The sequence below is a fragment of the Oryza glaberrima genome, chromosome 1 (genome assembly GCF_000147395.1).
Source record: "Oryza glaberrima chromosome 1, OglaRS2, whole genome shotgun sequence".
NCBI classification, from domain to species: domain Eukaryota; kingdom Viridiplantae; phylum Streptophyta; class Magnoliopsida; order Poales; family Poaceae; genus Oryza; species Oryza glaberrima.
The window spans coordinates 36,249,899-36,263,509 of record NC_068326.1 but is presented as its reverse complement, the minus strand read 5'-3'; the positions used below and the strand labels follow the sequence as shown (position 1 = coordinate 36,263,509).

General features: G+C 43.7%; 2 protein-coding genes across 2 annotated transcripts; one reads left to right on the top strand and one right to left on the bottom strand.

Annotated features, from left to right (window-relative positions):
- Positions 1 to 1,421: 1,421 nt before the first annotated feature.
- On the bottom strand, positions 1,422 to 5,743 carry LOC127773027 (BTB/POZ and TAZ domain-containing protein 2-like). Its single transcript, XM_052299040.1, has 5 exons — positions 5,514 to 5,743; positions 5,208 to 5,371; positions 3,166 to 3,472; positions 2,046 to 2,353; positions 1,422 to 1,846 (listed from the first exon to the last, which is right to left on the bottom strand). The coding sequence occupies exons 1-5, from the start codon at positions 5,616 to 5,618 to the stop codon at positions 1,690 to 1,692; spliced, it is 1,041 nt and encodes a 346-aa protein (XP_052155000.1). The 5' UTR covers positions 5,619 to 5,743; the 3' UTR covers positions 1,422 to 1,689.
- A 3,115-nt stretch (positions 5,744 to 8,858) lies between these two features.
- On the top strand, positions 8,859 to 11,773 carry LOC127773016 (uncharacterized). The gene is made up of 9 exons (XM_052299031.1): positions 8,859 to 8,952; positions 9,057 to 9,149; positions 9,512 to 9,616; positions 9,768 to 9,917; positions 10,385 to 10,483; positions 10,556 to 10,684; positions 10,828 to 11,007; positions 11,257 to 11,373; positions 11,456 to 11,773. Exons 1-9 carry the CDS (start codon positions 8,869 to 8,871, stop codon positions 11,603 to 11,605), a joined length of 1,107 nt encoding a protein of 368 aa, XP_052154991.1. The 5' UTR covers positions 8,859 to 8,868; the 3' UTR covers positions 11,606 to 11,773.
- The last annotated feature ends 1,838 nt before the right edge of the window (positions 11,774 to 13,611 follow it).

Here is a 13,611-nt window from a genome sequence, read left to right as displayed (position 1 = left end):
AAGGTTGAATCACCCAAGTATGGCTTATAACCTATGTACGAAGTCTAGGATCAGTATTCTGTTTTGTTGATTTCTTCATTTGTTGCATTTGTCTCACATTAAGGGTAATTGCTCATGAACAACTTGCTATCTATTTGCAAAAAATAGCACATCAGTTGTTTTTTATGTACTCCACCAGCACTGTGATGCTGCGATTGATCATCGGTCTTGACTATCAAAATTGTCTTGGGCGTCAGGATTGTTACCAAACTCCTTAGAAATAGGAAATTCTGTACAGGTAGAATTCGACTTTGTATGCATGTTCACATTCTTTTGGCTCCTCGTTTGCTAGATTGCTCTTGAGACAAGTGAACATTAGGTGCCTAACTACTGTCAGAATTTTTTAAATGCTAGATTGAGACAAGCGAACAAGTTTTGGTGTTCTGTACTCCTATGTGCTCTTGAGACAAGTTTCTACCTGTCCACCCATATACACACCCACCACCGAAACCACAGCGACTGAAAGTTGGAAGTCCGTGTGCAAATTGATGTGTTTTGTGCATGTACTGTTTTTGTTGGAATATGCTGAAAGTGGTTTTGTTCTTGCAGAAAGAGAGGATGGAAAGGGAACAGGAGATAAAGAGAATGCAAGCTGAGCTAATGGCCCAAGCAAAGGAGAGTGAATCATGATTATCATTTGGCAATGGTTTTAGTAGTTGCTTTGTCAAATTTCTTCCTTGGAATGTACTTTCCAAGTGATAATGCTTGGCTGATGTATTCTCCACAGCTCCAATAAACAAGAGATCTTATAACTTTTTGTCAAATGCAAGCGGCTAAGCTCATGATGAGTTATTTGCAGTTTGTATTATACAAAAGAGCAAAACATGCAGCTCCATTTCCATGGTTTGGCGTGTTGTTTAGTATCGATTTCATAGATGTTTCAGCTGGTCAGTCTTTTTGGTGAAACAAATGTCTAATGTTTAGAACAAGATGCGCATCTTTTGGTTGCCTTTCTGCATTATTATTGTTCTAACAAACTATATGTATTTCTTAAAAACCAAATATTTGCATCGTCTTATTTTCAGCTCGCTGTGCCCCTTTTTGAACTGTTTTCTTTTGAGTTCGTCTTCTTTCTTTCGTCACTGCATCATGTATAAATTGTGTGCTTTATGTTACTCGAGTTACCCAACTTACAAAAGTGAAGTAAAGAAACGACAAACGATTGAGGCCTGATCTAATGTTTGTTTATCAAGGTTTGTTGAAAACCAGCTTGGATCCTTCATGTTTATGGTTTGAGCCACTAAGTAATGTCGGTTTGAGGCACTAATGTCTTGCATATTGTGTTCAGAAAGCCACATGTTGTGTTGAAGGCTTTCAGGTTGAGCTTCCAAGGGAAGGGCATAAGAAGTCATCAATGTAATCATCCAGGTATGAAACTGTAATGATCATATACCTCACTATTAAAAGTTTATTTACGATATAGGCAATTTTACAACAGATTTCAGCCCATTTCTCTCACCTCACAAAAGAACTCTACAAATTGAAGACAGTAAAGCAACTCAAACTTGAGAGACCAAACCATCTTGAACAAACCAAAAAATAGCTCACTTCAATACACTCATGCACTATGCCTAACTACATAGTAGTACCCTTCTATACTACAATACTCTTCTCTTGACTGTCTCAGGCTGATGCTGTGCTTGCACTTGCTCAGCACTGGGAGCAACTCATCTGCCTCCTCTTGCCCAGAGAAGACATGGCCCTGGCAACCCTCACCTTCTTCACCAGAAGCCCCCACTTATCGTCATCATCGCCGGCCTTTGCCTTCGCCTTCGCTGCCGCCTTCTCCTCCTTTCTCCTGAACTGCCTGCAAGACACAATGCAAAGATTTTTTTTTCCCAAGTCAAAACCAGATCAATGTAAGCTAATCGAATATTACGCATACGCATGTAGACTTTCAACGATATTTTAGTGAGATTAGATGATATCGCTAGTTTTCATCTTTTCAAGCGTATGTTTAAGAGACGCTTTTACGGGTGTGTGAGTGTGACATTGTGATCACTCACATGCAGAGAGGGGTGTTGCAGTGGCCGTCGGGGAGGTCGCAGAGGGCGGCGTGGAGGCGGAGCAGCTGCCACATGCGCTGGCAGCGCGAGCAGCTGGTGCGGTGGCACCGGGAGAAGTGGCGGATCAGCAGCTGCAGTCCCCGGCACGCCGTCGCGTACGCCGGGCACGGCGCCGCCGCCGGCGCACGCCCCACCGGCCCGACCTCCGTGCACCCCTCCGTGCAGATGTGGCTCAGGCAGTCCATCGCCTCGCTCAGCTCCACGTAGACCCCTTGCTCCGCCCTCTTCCTCCTCCACTTCCTCCGCCGCTGCACCGTTCAATCACACCGGAGAAAAAAAAATCAACCACCATGAATTCTAGTAGTAGTAAAAAAAAATACTAAAACAAAAATCATGCGATTTTATCAGTCTATTTCAGAGATTATTGGTCAATTAAGGCATGTTCACTTTAATGCCAAAAAAAACCTTACCAAAATTTTAGCATAGTTGTCAAAATTTTGGTAACTTACCAAAATTTTGGCAGGATTTCTTATATAGTTATCAAAATTTGGCAGCAAACTAAATGTAGCCACAATTTTAACAACTTTACTAAAATTTGATAAGATTAAAAATGCATCAAAGTAAACATGTTAGGTTCTTGTCAAAATCAAAATCATTCGACAATAACAAAAACGTTTAGGATCGGGAAACTTCGAGACGGTAAGCCGTTCGAAGTCCATTCAACGTGGTTGGACAGACCAACCGGACCGACCTAGCCTCCCCCAGATACAAGAAATTTCTCATTCAATCCACCAACCAACCACAAAACGCAAAGCACGTCTCGATATAAAATGTGTGCACGAGTGCGACACGGTGGCCCCCGGCTATTCCAGGGACTTAAGGCTCGAAAGATCCCAGTAAAACACGCTCAAAATCATGTTCCCCTAGTGCACGACCCACTGTGCAAATCCTCCCATGCATTTCGGTGTCAATGGAACCGTGTGTCACAGAGCCATTTACAAAAGCGCCCAACATGGATACCCCACACCACATCGAGTGCACAATTCAAAGTTTGAATTGTTTTTGTGTGAAATTCCTGTAAAATTCTACCATGTTGATGAACAGCGATAATGATGTATACCAGGTCGGCGTCGTGGAGGCGCTGGAGGATGTCGAGCTCGAGCCAGGGGTCGTTCTCCTGGAGGAATCGCCACGCCTCGGTCTTCTCCACGGCCTTGAACTCCTTGGCGAGCAGCCTGGTGCAGCGCAGGTGCAGCTGCGGCGCGTCGCACAGCGCCGCCAGCTGCATCGTGTCCACCACCGACTCCGCCGTGAGCCGCGACCCGATCGCCCCCTCGCACCGCCGCTTCAGCCACGGCACCCGGTACGCGTGCGCCAGCACCAGCATCTGCGCCGCGCTCTTCTCGTCAATCTCCTCCTCATCACCACTGCACAATTAGTTAACAAAATTTACACAGTATTAGCACGTCTAATATGCAAATGTTTTTTTTCTCAAATATTTCTACCACACGTTTTGTGGTCCAAGTTGCATAAAATCACACACACTTTGACACTTGGCACTTGAGTACATATATTTTGGTTGTGTAGTTTCACAAAACTACACTATCAATGTATAGATTCACCCGCGAGATGATGTGGCTGTTACACCTAAGACGAGTACATGGCATTCTATTACTAGCCATCGCACGAAATTAATATGATGCCACGTCCTCATCTTAGATGGAACAACCACGTCATCTCACGGGTGAATCCATTCATCGATAGTGTGGTTTTGTGAAACTAAACTACCGAAATATATGTACTTAAATGCCAAGTGTCAAAATGTGTGTGATTTTCTGCAACTTGAACCATAAAACTTCTACTTTTGTGAAATTTACTCTATTACTAATGTTGAGAAAGGCACGAAAGTCTTCATTCGTTTCAAACGGATCGGGACACTGGGACAGTTTGGGCAGGTCCCTACCTCTGCATCTCCACACACAAAAAAGAGAGTTCTTTTTTTTTTCAACAAAAACCAACACGAGATGATGGCTGAGGCGGCGAGCGGTCCCGGCCCTGCAAGCCGCACCAGCGACAGCAACGATTTTTCTTGTGGCGCCGACGAGATCGGCTGCCTGCTTGGTGCTCGCCTGCAAGGGGAGGGTTCCAACTAGGCAGGCGCTACCACACCAAACTCCAAACCAAGCGGCGGAAAAAGAAAGCCAAAATCATCCTCTTCTCGACTTCTCCTACTGCTCTAGTGGTCTAGTACTTGTCGTTGCTTCGCTTTACTACTACTTTTTCTCTCTTTTTTTTTCTCTGTCTGTGCCGTCCAAGTCGACGCGCCGAGGCAAGGCATGGATTCTGCTCCACGAGATTTGTTTACGGCTCTCGAAGCTGGAGATGGCGATGTTTCGGTGCTCTGTTTGTGTCATTTGTGTGGGGTTGTGTTGTGTCACCTTACCTGACCTGCCTTGTCAAGACTCGCACAGTTTGATGAGGCACAAAAAATCGGCAAATTGGCCAACTTGGAGGGGATTTTATCACGGAGGCTGCCAAAGCGATCTGTCTAATCACTTAGCGAGATTCTTGGAATGGTTCATTGGATCTGTAAGCTGTGTGATAGATGAAGAAAATATCCGTGGTTTAGCCGGGCCTGCCTTGATTGGACTGCCTATCTAGCAAGGACTTTGGACACCAGATTTTTATTTCAGTTTTTTTCCTACAGCATTCGCTCCGAAGGTTTTGCTCGTTCTGCTACAGATACAGAATAGTGATTAAGCATATTTTCACCCACTGTTTATCATCGCTTAAAAACTTTCAACATCATTTCGTCGTATCTACCGTTTTCATAGTTTAGGTAGCAATTATTAGTAGCCAATTACTGCTACCATGATAACAGAAAAAACGTACCCTCTAATAAAAAAAATAAACTAAAAATATATAATTTTCAACTAAACCATAGAAGAAGAGATCGAGTTTCTTGTCAGCGTGGCCTACACGCGTGACATGTTTTTCTTTCCCCCTCGTGAGTTAATACGAGTAATTAGTCTTCGAAGACCATTAATTCTTCAACTAATCGCCCATCTTTTGCAAGAAACGGATGCTCGAAAAGCAAAGACTACCAGCAGAAATCCCATCCTAGAGGGGAATGGCCGAATGGAATGGACGAGGGCACGGTACCTGCTGCCGGCGTAGAGGAGGCGGACGAAGGCGGCCGCGGCGTCGTCGGTGACGCCGCGGATCCGGACGACGGCCCTGCGGACCTTGCCGCCGGCGGCGGCGGCGTCCCTCTCCTTCTTCAGGCGGTGCTGCAGGATGCTCTCCAGCACCGGCGACGCCGACGCCTGGTGATCAAACCAAACAAACAAAGAATTAAACGGAGATTTCCTCGTCAGAACACGCCCGACGCCAACCAGAATTTGACCACAGAAACTATCTCCAGCTAAAAGGATTCATGAATTTGCTGATGAAAGAGGAGAAGCTTACAAGAACAGTGGAATGCGCGGGGATCCTCCGGCGGCCGGAGGAGGTGATGACGTCGACGTCGGCGGCGGCGGCGGCGTCGCCGGCGGCCCGCACACCCTCGCACATCTTGTGCTAGTACGGATGAGCCGATGAATCCCCACAGGGATGGAAGGAAGGAATCGTGGGAGGAAAAAATATCTTGGAAGAGAGCGAAATGTTCAGCAGAGGCGTCGCGGCGTGCGAGTACTATGCATCTGAGGGCAATTGCCGCGGGTTTTTGAAGGTTTATATAGAAATCCAAAAACTGCGGTCCTTTGAACGGCTGTTCTTTTTTGATGGAAGCCCCCGGGTAGAATTTTATTTTCACAAAAGCCCTTTATCCTTCTCTACACTGTGCGTGGTGAGGACGTGACTACGTGAGGTTGGTTTAAGACGGGCTGACCATCGTCAACTGCACAAACTTATTTATGGAACGTAATCATATGAGGAAAAAAAAGTATGTATATTGAGCAATTATAGCAAGTTTTAGCTATAAACTGAACACACAATTATATAGATTTATAGCTAAAAATATTTATATTTGGGACAGAATTAGTATAAAGTATAGAATTATTCAAAACTCTTTCTTACATTCACCAAAAAGTCTTTTACAATCAAAACACAAAGATCATGGATGGTAGCTAAGTTAATTTATAGTACCACTAGTTACACAAGTGGCCGACACAAAACGCTAACATAAGGCAAAAATGCACGAGCCCCTCTACAGAGTTCACAAGTAACCAAGGGATCAAACCGCAAAAATCTGGCTGGCAAACGCGGGCGCCGTGGGCGTGCGTGGTCGCGTCGCCTCCTAGAGGTCGAGTAGCTAAACCGGCTCTTGGAACGAGCAAGCGCCACATAAGCCTCCCCCCACAACGTCGACGTGGCGCCCCCGTGGGCCCCACCCCGTCCTCATCCGCATAGGCCCACCACGGCCCAAAGGAAGCAACAGCCAGTGACAGCTCAGCATCGCCCCCGCCTCCGCGGCGAGGCGACCACCTTGGGCTCTATCCGGGGGAGGCGACGTGGTAAGCACATCCGACGTGGCGCCTGATTAGTTTAGTCCCCCTTGTACGGCCCCGCGATTAGTTACTAATCGAGTAATTAGTAGCAAGTTGGTTGTGGGTTATGGGATGTCTCGGCCACATGCATGAACGGCGGACGTGGCGAGTAGGGTGCATGGTTTTTGTGAGACTTATCTCTTTTTGGATGGATTAAACCATGCTTGATCTGTTGCATCAAGTGCAGCAATTCTAAAGAATTCTACAGAATATAAATAGTGCAGTTGAATTGACATGCACTGTTCTTAAATGTGCACTTTTGAGCACTTTTTGCTTCTTCGGAGTGCCAAAGGTTAGTTCCAAGATTATTCTATAGAGCATATTTTGGTTAGCTACGAACTATGTTTAATTCCATGGATAAATTAAGTAGTCTGTGCATGACATGAAAAAGAGGTCCATGCATTAATCTGGAGGAAAGAACCTATGCTAGTTATACCTAGCTTTCTGTTGAGCTTACCTTTTCTCGAGCCCTAAGAATTGCTTATACCAAACATCATGGCCTAAAAAAAGATTCAACTTATCGGTTAAGATAGATGGTTATTAGATCGCTTGAGATATCTGATCACTTCGTTTACCAAACAAATTTCCTAAGTACACTAGTTTTCTTCTGGTATAGTTTGACCTTTCAGACACGCCATTTCTGGGCCACTGAGAAGGAGGTTAATTTGCCCCTTGCAGCAATCCAATGTCACCATTGCAGTAATCTTAGTTCAGGAGGTGATGACTGCTAATGACATTGATGGGGTGGGACCAGATTAATCATTGACCTGTTTAACACTTCAGCATATGTGTGTTCATGCATGACACTATTGCTGCCGGCGCTGTCGGCTTCAGAGTTGAGCTGCTGCAAAATTATCGCACACTGAATATCCGCATCACAGATTCACTAGTTCCATCTTCTGTTCAAATGCCAGAGCATCAAAACTTATCTATATTAAATGTAAATTTACCGATTATAATTTGCAAGTAATGAAAAGGACTTCTGCAATTAAGGCAGACAAAAAGAATCATGGAGGGGACTTATGATGCTGGGATAAAACACATGGGTGATTAGGGGCCTTAACCTGCAAGCTGCAAGACCAGAACAACTACTCCGTGGTCAGCCCTTTTTGTGTGATTTTTGTCTCAGACCAGCTAATTTTCCCATTATAAGACTATTATATACACACATGGAAAATGCTCTGAAAAGCTGACCCATAACAAAGATCTCAACGCTTGATATTGCAACTAACAGCACAGTTCATCCAGAGAAAGACCAATTTTTTTTAAGACGGGTTGAGAAAGACCAATTTGTTCCTGGCCTAGTCAAATTCAGAGTTTCAGACTTGTGCACTCGATTTTGTTCTAGGAACATATATACGTCACTTTGTCATCTGCACCGTAAAATACTCGACTTGGTATATATGCGTGTACACTTACGCCTGACCTTCTGACTTACTCGTCTAGTTGATCACCTCTAACGTTATCATTTTCTTGCAGAGCATTCCTATCTACTTCGCCTCAGCTTCCTGCACCGACTACTAATACTTGATATTGACAGAGATTAATTATGTGCCAAACACGAGATGGAATCTATAATCTTGTTGTCACTATCGTCACAATCCAATGAAAGCATCATTCGCAAGCTTTGTTAGGTGTCAAAATGATTTAGTAGTTCCCAACACAGTACAAGTTGGTGATTTTTTTTTTTTTGAGTGTGCGATTGATATGAAGAGAGAGCATATGTTGTCATTTGTTCAATACCTTGGTCCTCTTCTTATCTTTGCCTCTGATCATACGTCAAAGATCTATCTGTAAATTAATTATGATCTGGTGTTTGTAATGCCCGTCTACTTGTACTTCTCTTCTTCTTAACGCAATGATACGTAGCTCTTATGTGTATAAGCGTATTCGAGGGAAAAAAACAGTAATAATTATATGAAATAAAAAAGAAAAAGGTTCAGAGTTTGGTTCTGATGCTGTACGTAATTGTTGGGCTTGCACTTCAGTTAGGCCTGTGACAGAGCTACGACTAAACTGGAATTCATAGCAGGGCCGAAATTTCGGCCCAGTACACATTCTCAATTATTAGGAAGCCCACATGAAACTGGTGGCCGCTTTAATGAGACCGTGAAGTGGGCCCTACTTAAGCATGAAAAGTCAGCTTACGATCTGAGCCGTCCATGAGCGTATTACACCGGGTCCCACAAGATCTACGGACCAGAACGGATCGCGATGCGTATCTTCCAGGGCCCAAGAAATTCAGATATTCTGACGTCATCCAAAATTCCAAATCCATGGCGACATCGCCGCGATCCCCGCCGGGGGCGCCCCCTCCGCCGGAGTTCGAGATCTCGCGGCAGTCCCGTCTCCTCGCGGCGGTGAGATTTCCTGAAGATATCGCGTTACTAGGCTCTGTGTATTCGTATTTGGCTTACTGTTTTTCAGCTTTGATGGGTCGTTGTGGGTTGGGGAATTGGCGCAGCTGTCCAAGAAGGTGATAGATCTCGATGAGCTGAGGATGCTGGCTGCTCAGGGGGTCCCTGACGGCGCCGCCGTCCGTCCTACTGTGTGGAAGGTGCTCTCGATTTGCTCGTCTTTTCATTAATCTCGGATCGTTCCGTAGGTACAGGTTTGGAGGTTAGGTTCATGAGCGTAATGACAGTAGATTACTTTCTGTTGCGTTCTAGAGTCTAGACATTGTTCAATTATTCTACTGTCTTATGTTTCTGATCGTTGATTACACATGTCCATTATTTAGTCTAATCCTTTACCCCTATCCTTTATGACGTAATGTCCGATTAAAATCGGCCTTATGGTCATATTGTTCATCTACTCAGGGCTGCTGTTTTTTTTCTGTTAGTTAATTTGATGTGATCAGCATGCCAGCCTTCAAAAAGTTATGCTTTATGTGTGATAAAATTTATGTTAGTTTTGCAGCTGTTGCTGGGCTATTTGCCGAGTGATCGTGCCCTGTGGGAGCAGGAGTTGGCAAAGAAGAGATCACAGTACGCAGCCTTTAAAGAAGAATTCCTTAGCAACCCTGTATGCCCCTTCAGATTCAGATTTGTGACTTTCTCTATTTTGATTGTAATTTTAAGATACACGTGCAGTGTAGTATAGTACCTGAGATCCCTTTTTGCTTGTTAGACCTCACTACAAAATAGAGATCCTGAATTCTAATTCTGTTAGGTAGATGGAAATTGCACGGCAACAGGAATTAGAAGGCCAAGGGAGTGAGAATGCAGGGAGTATCAATAATGGGTTACTTCATAGATCAGAGGTTACACAAGAAGAGCACCCATTGAGCCTTGGGAAGACAACTGCATGGAATCAGTTCTTTGAGGTGCCCACTGTTGCCTTTGGATATGGATCTTTTTACATATGTTGTTGTTGTTGTTTGTTTGTTCATCTACAAATTATTGTCACATTGTGACTAGTTGCATCTTCTTAGATCTTATATTAGAACTAGATTGGTGCCAGTAGCAGATGTGCTTACATTCTTTTGGAACTATTTTGGAGCTTTTGTGATTTGATCATAGAAAAGACCAAGCATAACTAGAATATTGTAAACCACTTGACATGATGCTAATCTCTAAACTATTGTGCTCTTCTTTGTTTCAGTTTGTTATTTTGGGGACTACATAATTAGTCAAATACGTGCTGGTTAAAAGAATAGGTTTGCATTTTAGTATTAGGAGGATCAGATTTTTGTTCTAGTACGCGCACCCTATGTTTGTATTTTTCACCAGCTTGCATCATTCTGATGTTACTACTAATTTATATCAGCTTTGACATATATCTTTCGTGCAGTATTCAGAGATTATCGAGCAAATTGACCGTGATGTGAAGCGCACTCACCCTGACATGCATTTTTTCTGTGGAGACTCATCTTTTGCAAAGTCCAATCAGGTGAACTCCACTATCTAAGTCTAAACAGAGTTCTGCTCAGAAACCTGACTGATCATAGGTCATCCTTACCAGGAATCTCTGAAAAATATACTGATTATCTTTGCAAAGCTGAATGCCGGAATACGTTATGTACAAGGGATGAATGAAATTTTGGCACCTCTCTTCTTTGTGTTTCGGAATGATCCAGATGATAAAAATGCTGTATGGAGTAAGCAATTGTTTTACCATATATATGCTTAATGCCCTGTGTGATTTAGAGCAGACTGTAGTCAGTTGCTGTTCGTTATAGCAATAGTTTCTGTGGGACTATCTAACCATGACTTTGCTATCCGGAATCCCTACAGAACTTTGCAGAAGCTGATTCTTTCTTCTGCTTCATGGAGTTACTTAGTGGGTTTAGAGACAACTTCTGCCAGAAACTAGACAACAGTGCTGTTGGCATTCAAGGTACTCTCTCAAAACTGTCGCAACTTGTTGCGAAGTATGATGGAGAGCTTCAGCGTCATTTGGAAATAACAACAGAAGTAAGTATGTTCTTTGTACTGAGTACTGTCAATTTCTGATGTGTTTAGTGTGGTCCTCTGACAGATTTGCTTTATGTAGTGTTCAAACTACATTGCATCTATTTCGATCTGGCATGGACCTAATAATTCATACAGTAGTTTTGTCATCATGCTAGGAAACATTGTAGCAGGAAATCCACACTACTGCCACTGCTATCCTTATTTGTGCCTGCAGCAAAATTAACACAAGCATGGTTTCTGTTTCTGCAGATTAATCCTCAGTTCTACGCATTCCGGTGGATTACGCTACTGTTAACCCAGGAGTTCAACTTTGCTGACACTATTCACATATGGGACACACTATTAAGTGATCCTGATGGTCCTCAGGTAGCAAACAAAACACCCTGGTTTATCCTGCAAGGCTTGGTTTTTCCAGTTCGTCGCCTGAAACTTTATCTGCCGAGTGCAGGAGACCTTGCTCAGAATCTGCTGTGCAATGCTGATTCTTGTCCGAAAACGCCTATTGGCTGGTGATTTCACTTCCAATCTCAAGCTCCTGCAGAACTACCCCCCAACAAACATCAGCCACCTCCTTTACGTCGCAAACAAGCTGCACTGAACTCAACTGAACCTCGTCTGGAAGACCTGAAACACACTACCCCTGCTACAATGTATTCGGTAAAAACTGTGACTGCATTGCAGAACCACGTACCATTACGAATGCTAATCACAGCCAGTCCATTAATAAAATAATTTGGATCCCTACCTGCTTGGGATTCCAGTTGCACATTGTGCTATCATCCAGGATTCCAGTTTGACATGGGCAGCACTGTAACAGTGATCATCCGTCTGTTACTACTGCTAGTGCCATTCTCCTGTGGCTCCTCATCAAAAGTCCACACATGTTAGAAAAACATTTTGGCTGTGTTTAGTTCAGCGCAAAGTTTAGATTTTTGTTAAAATTGGAGATGATGTGACTGAAAAGTTGTGTGTGTATGACAGTTTGATGTGATGGAAAAGGATTGAAGTTTGGATCCAAACTTTAGATCTAAACACAGTACAGCCTTTGCCAACAAACAGGGCCGATCAATCTACAGAGATGAACTGGAGAATCCATGTACACAAATATAGAAACGAGCGTTGCACATGCGTATCAGTGTATGTGTATCTTTCTATTCTACCACTGCTGGCCCAGCATCCCGGAACAGTGCCGTTCCGGTAGTGGAGAAGCTTCACCGGTGCCTAAAGGCTACAGGAGCTGCCAGGCTACAGTTTGCTGCCGCGGCATTTCTTTCCCCATTTCGATCCCCAGAAACCACAGAAAACGCAGAAGCTTTTGCTTTCCCGTGCCGTTTTCTCGCAGCTACGCGGCCCATTTCGGTGCAAGGCGACCTCAACCTTTTTCCTTCATTGCCCTACTCTTGCAGCCTTGCAGCTGCAGGATTGGTACTGTAGCTGGCAAAAACCACGGCTTCGGTCCAGGGGGACAGCACTGTAAAATCATCTGAGCAGGAGTACATTTGAGTTGATTTGACACTTGAAACAAGTTAAATTCTGCCAAAATTTTCTGCAGGAAAAACTAATGTTCACAGCCTGGTAGATAGAGAAAGGCTTGTCATGGCGTAGAGTAAATTTGGAATTGCAAGTGAAACACGAATGCATTAGCCTGGAAAAATACGGGCGCGACCGCTACTTTGTCCTGCTAGTGAGGGTATTGACGAGCGGAGTAAGGAGGAGGCGAGGGGCGATGTGCTGAAGGATGACGAGCAGCTGCAATCTGCAAGGGATCTCTGATCTCTCTGCGACAAAATGTACAGAGAGAGATACTACCTCTATGGTCTATGGATACCAATCGACGAGCTATAGCTATAGCTATAGGTGCTATTTACATCTCACCCTAAAATTTTTTACCCTATCATATCAAACGTTTAAACACCTATAAGAAGTATTAAATATAGGCTAAAAATATACTAATCTTTTAAGTCTAATTGCTACATAATTGGATAATATGGTGCTACAGTAAATATGTGCTAATAACGGATTAATTAGACTTAATAAATTCGTCACGTGGTTTACTGACTGATTCTATAATTTGTTTTTTTAATGTTTAAATACTCTATGAAACATCATATATAATATTCGATGTGACACACTTAAGACTGGATCTAAACACCCTCGTTGCCTATAGCTAGCGGCACAACCGCTGCCTTGTGCAGTTTGTGCTGCTGCATGCTCTGCTGGGTTTATGACTTTATGATCGATGGATGGACGTCAATCGGGCATAATCCAGATACAGTAGCAGTAATTTATGGAACATGACTCGCCATCCCAGAGCCCAGTGTACTGTACTGCCACCTTTTCTCAGTTTATGATGATGATGGAAGCCCACACCGCTCGCCATCGTGCGTGCGCCACGCACTGATTCTATGTGGCCGGATGGGTGATTCAGGCTCCCATCGGATGGCCTATTCAGCCAAAGAAAAAGCCAAAATTTGAATTTTCAAACTTAATTTTGACATTGATTTTGAGATATTTTCAACGTAGTTTCTTTTTCAGCATTGGCTTTTAAGTCACCGAGAACACATATATAAAAGTTTTACCTACAAATTTATTTTTATATTCTAA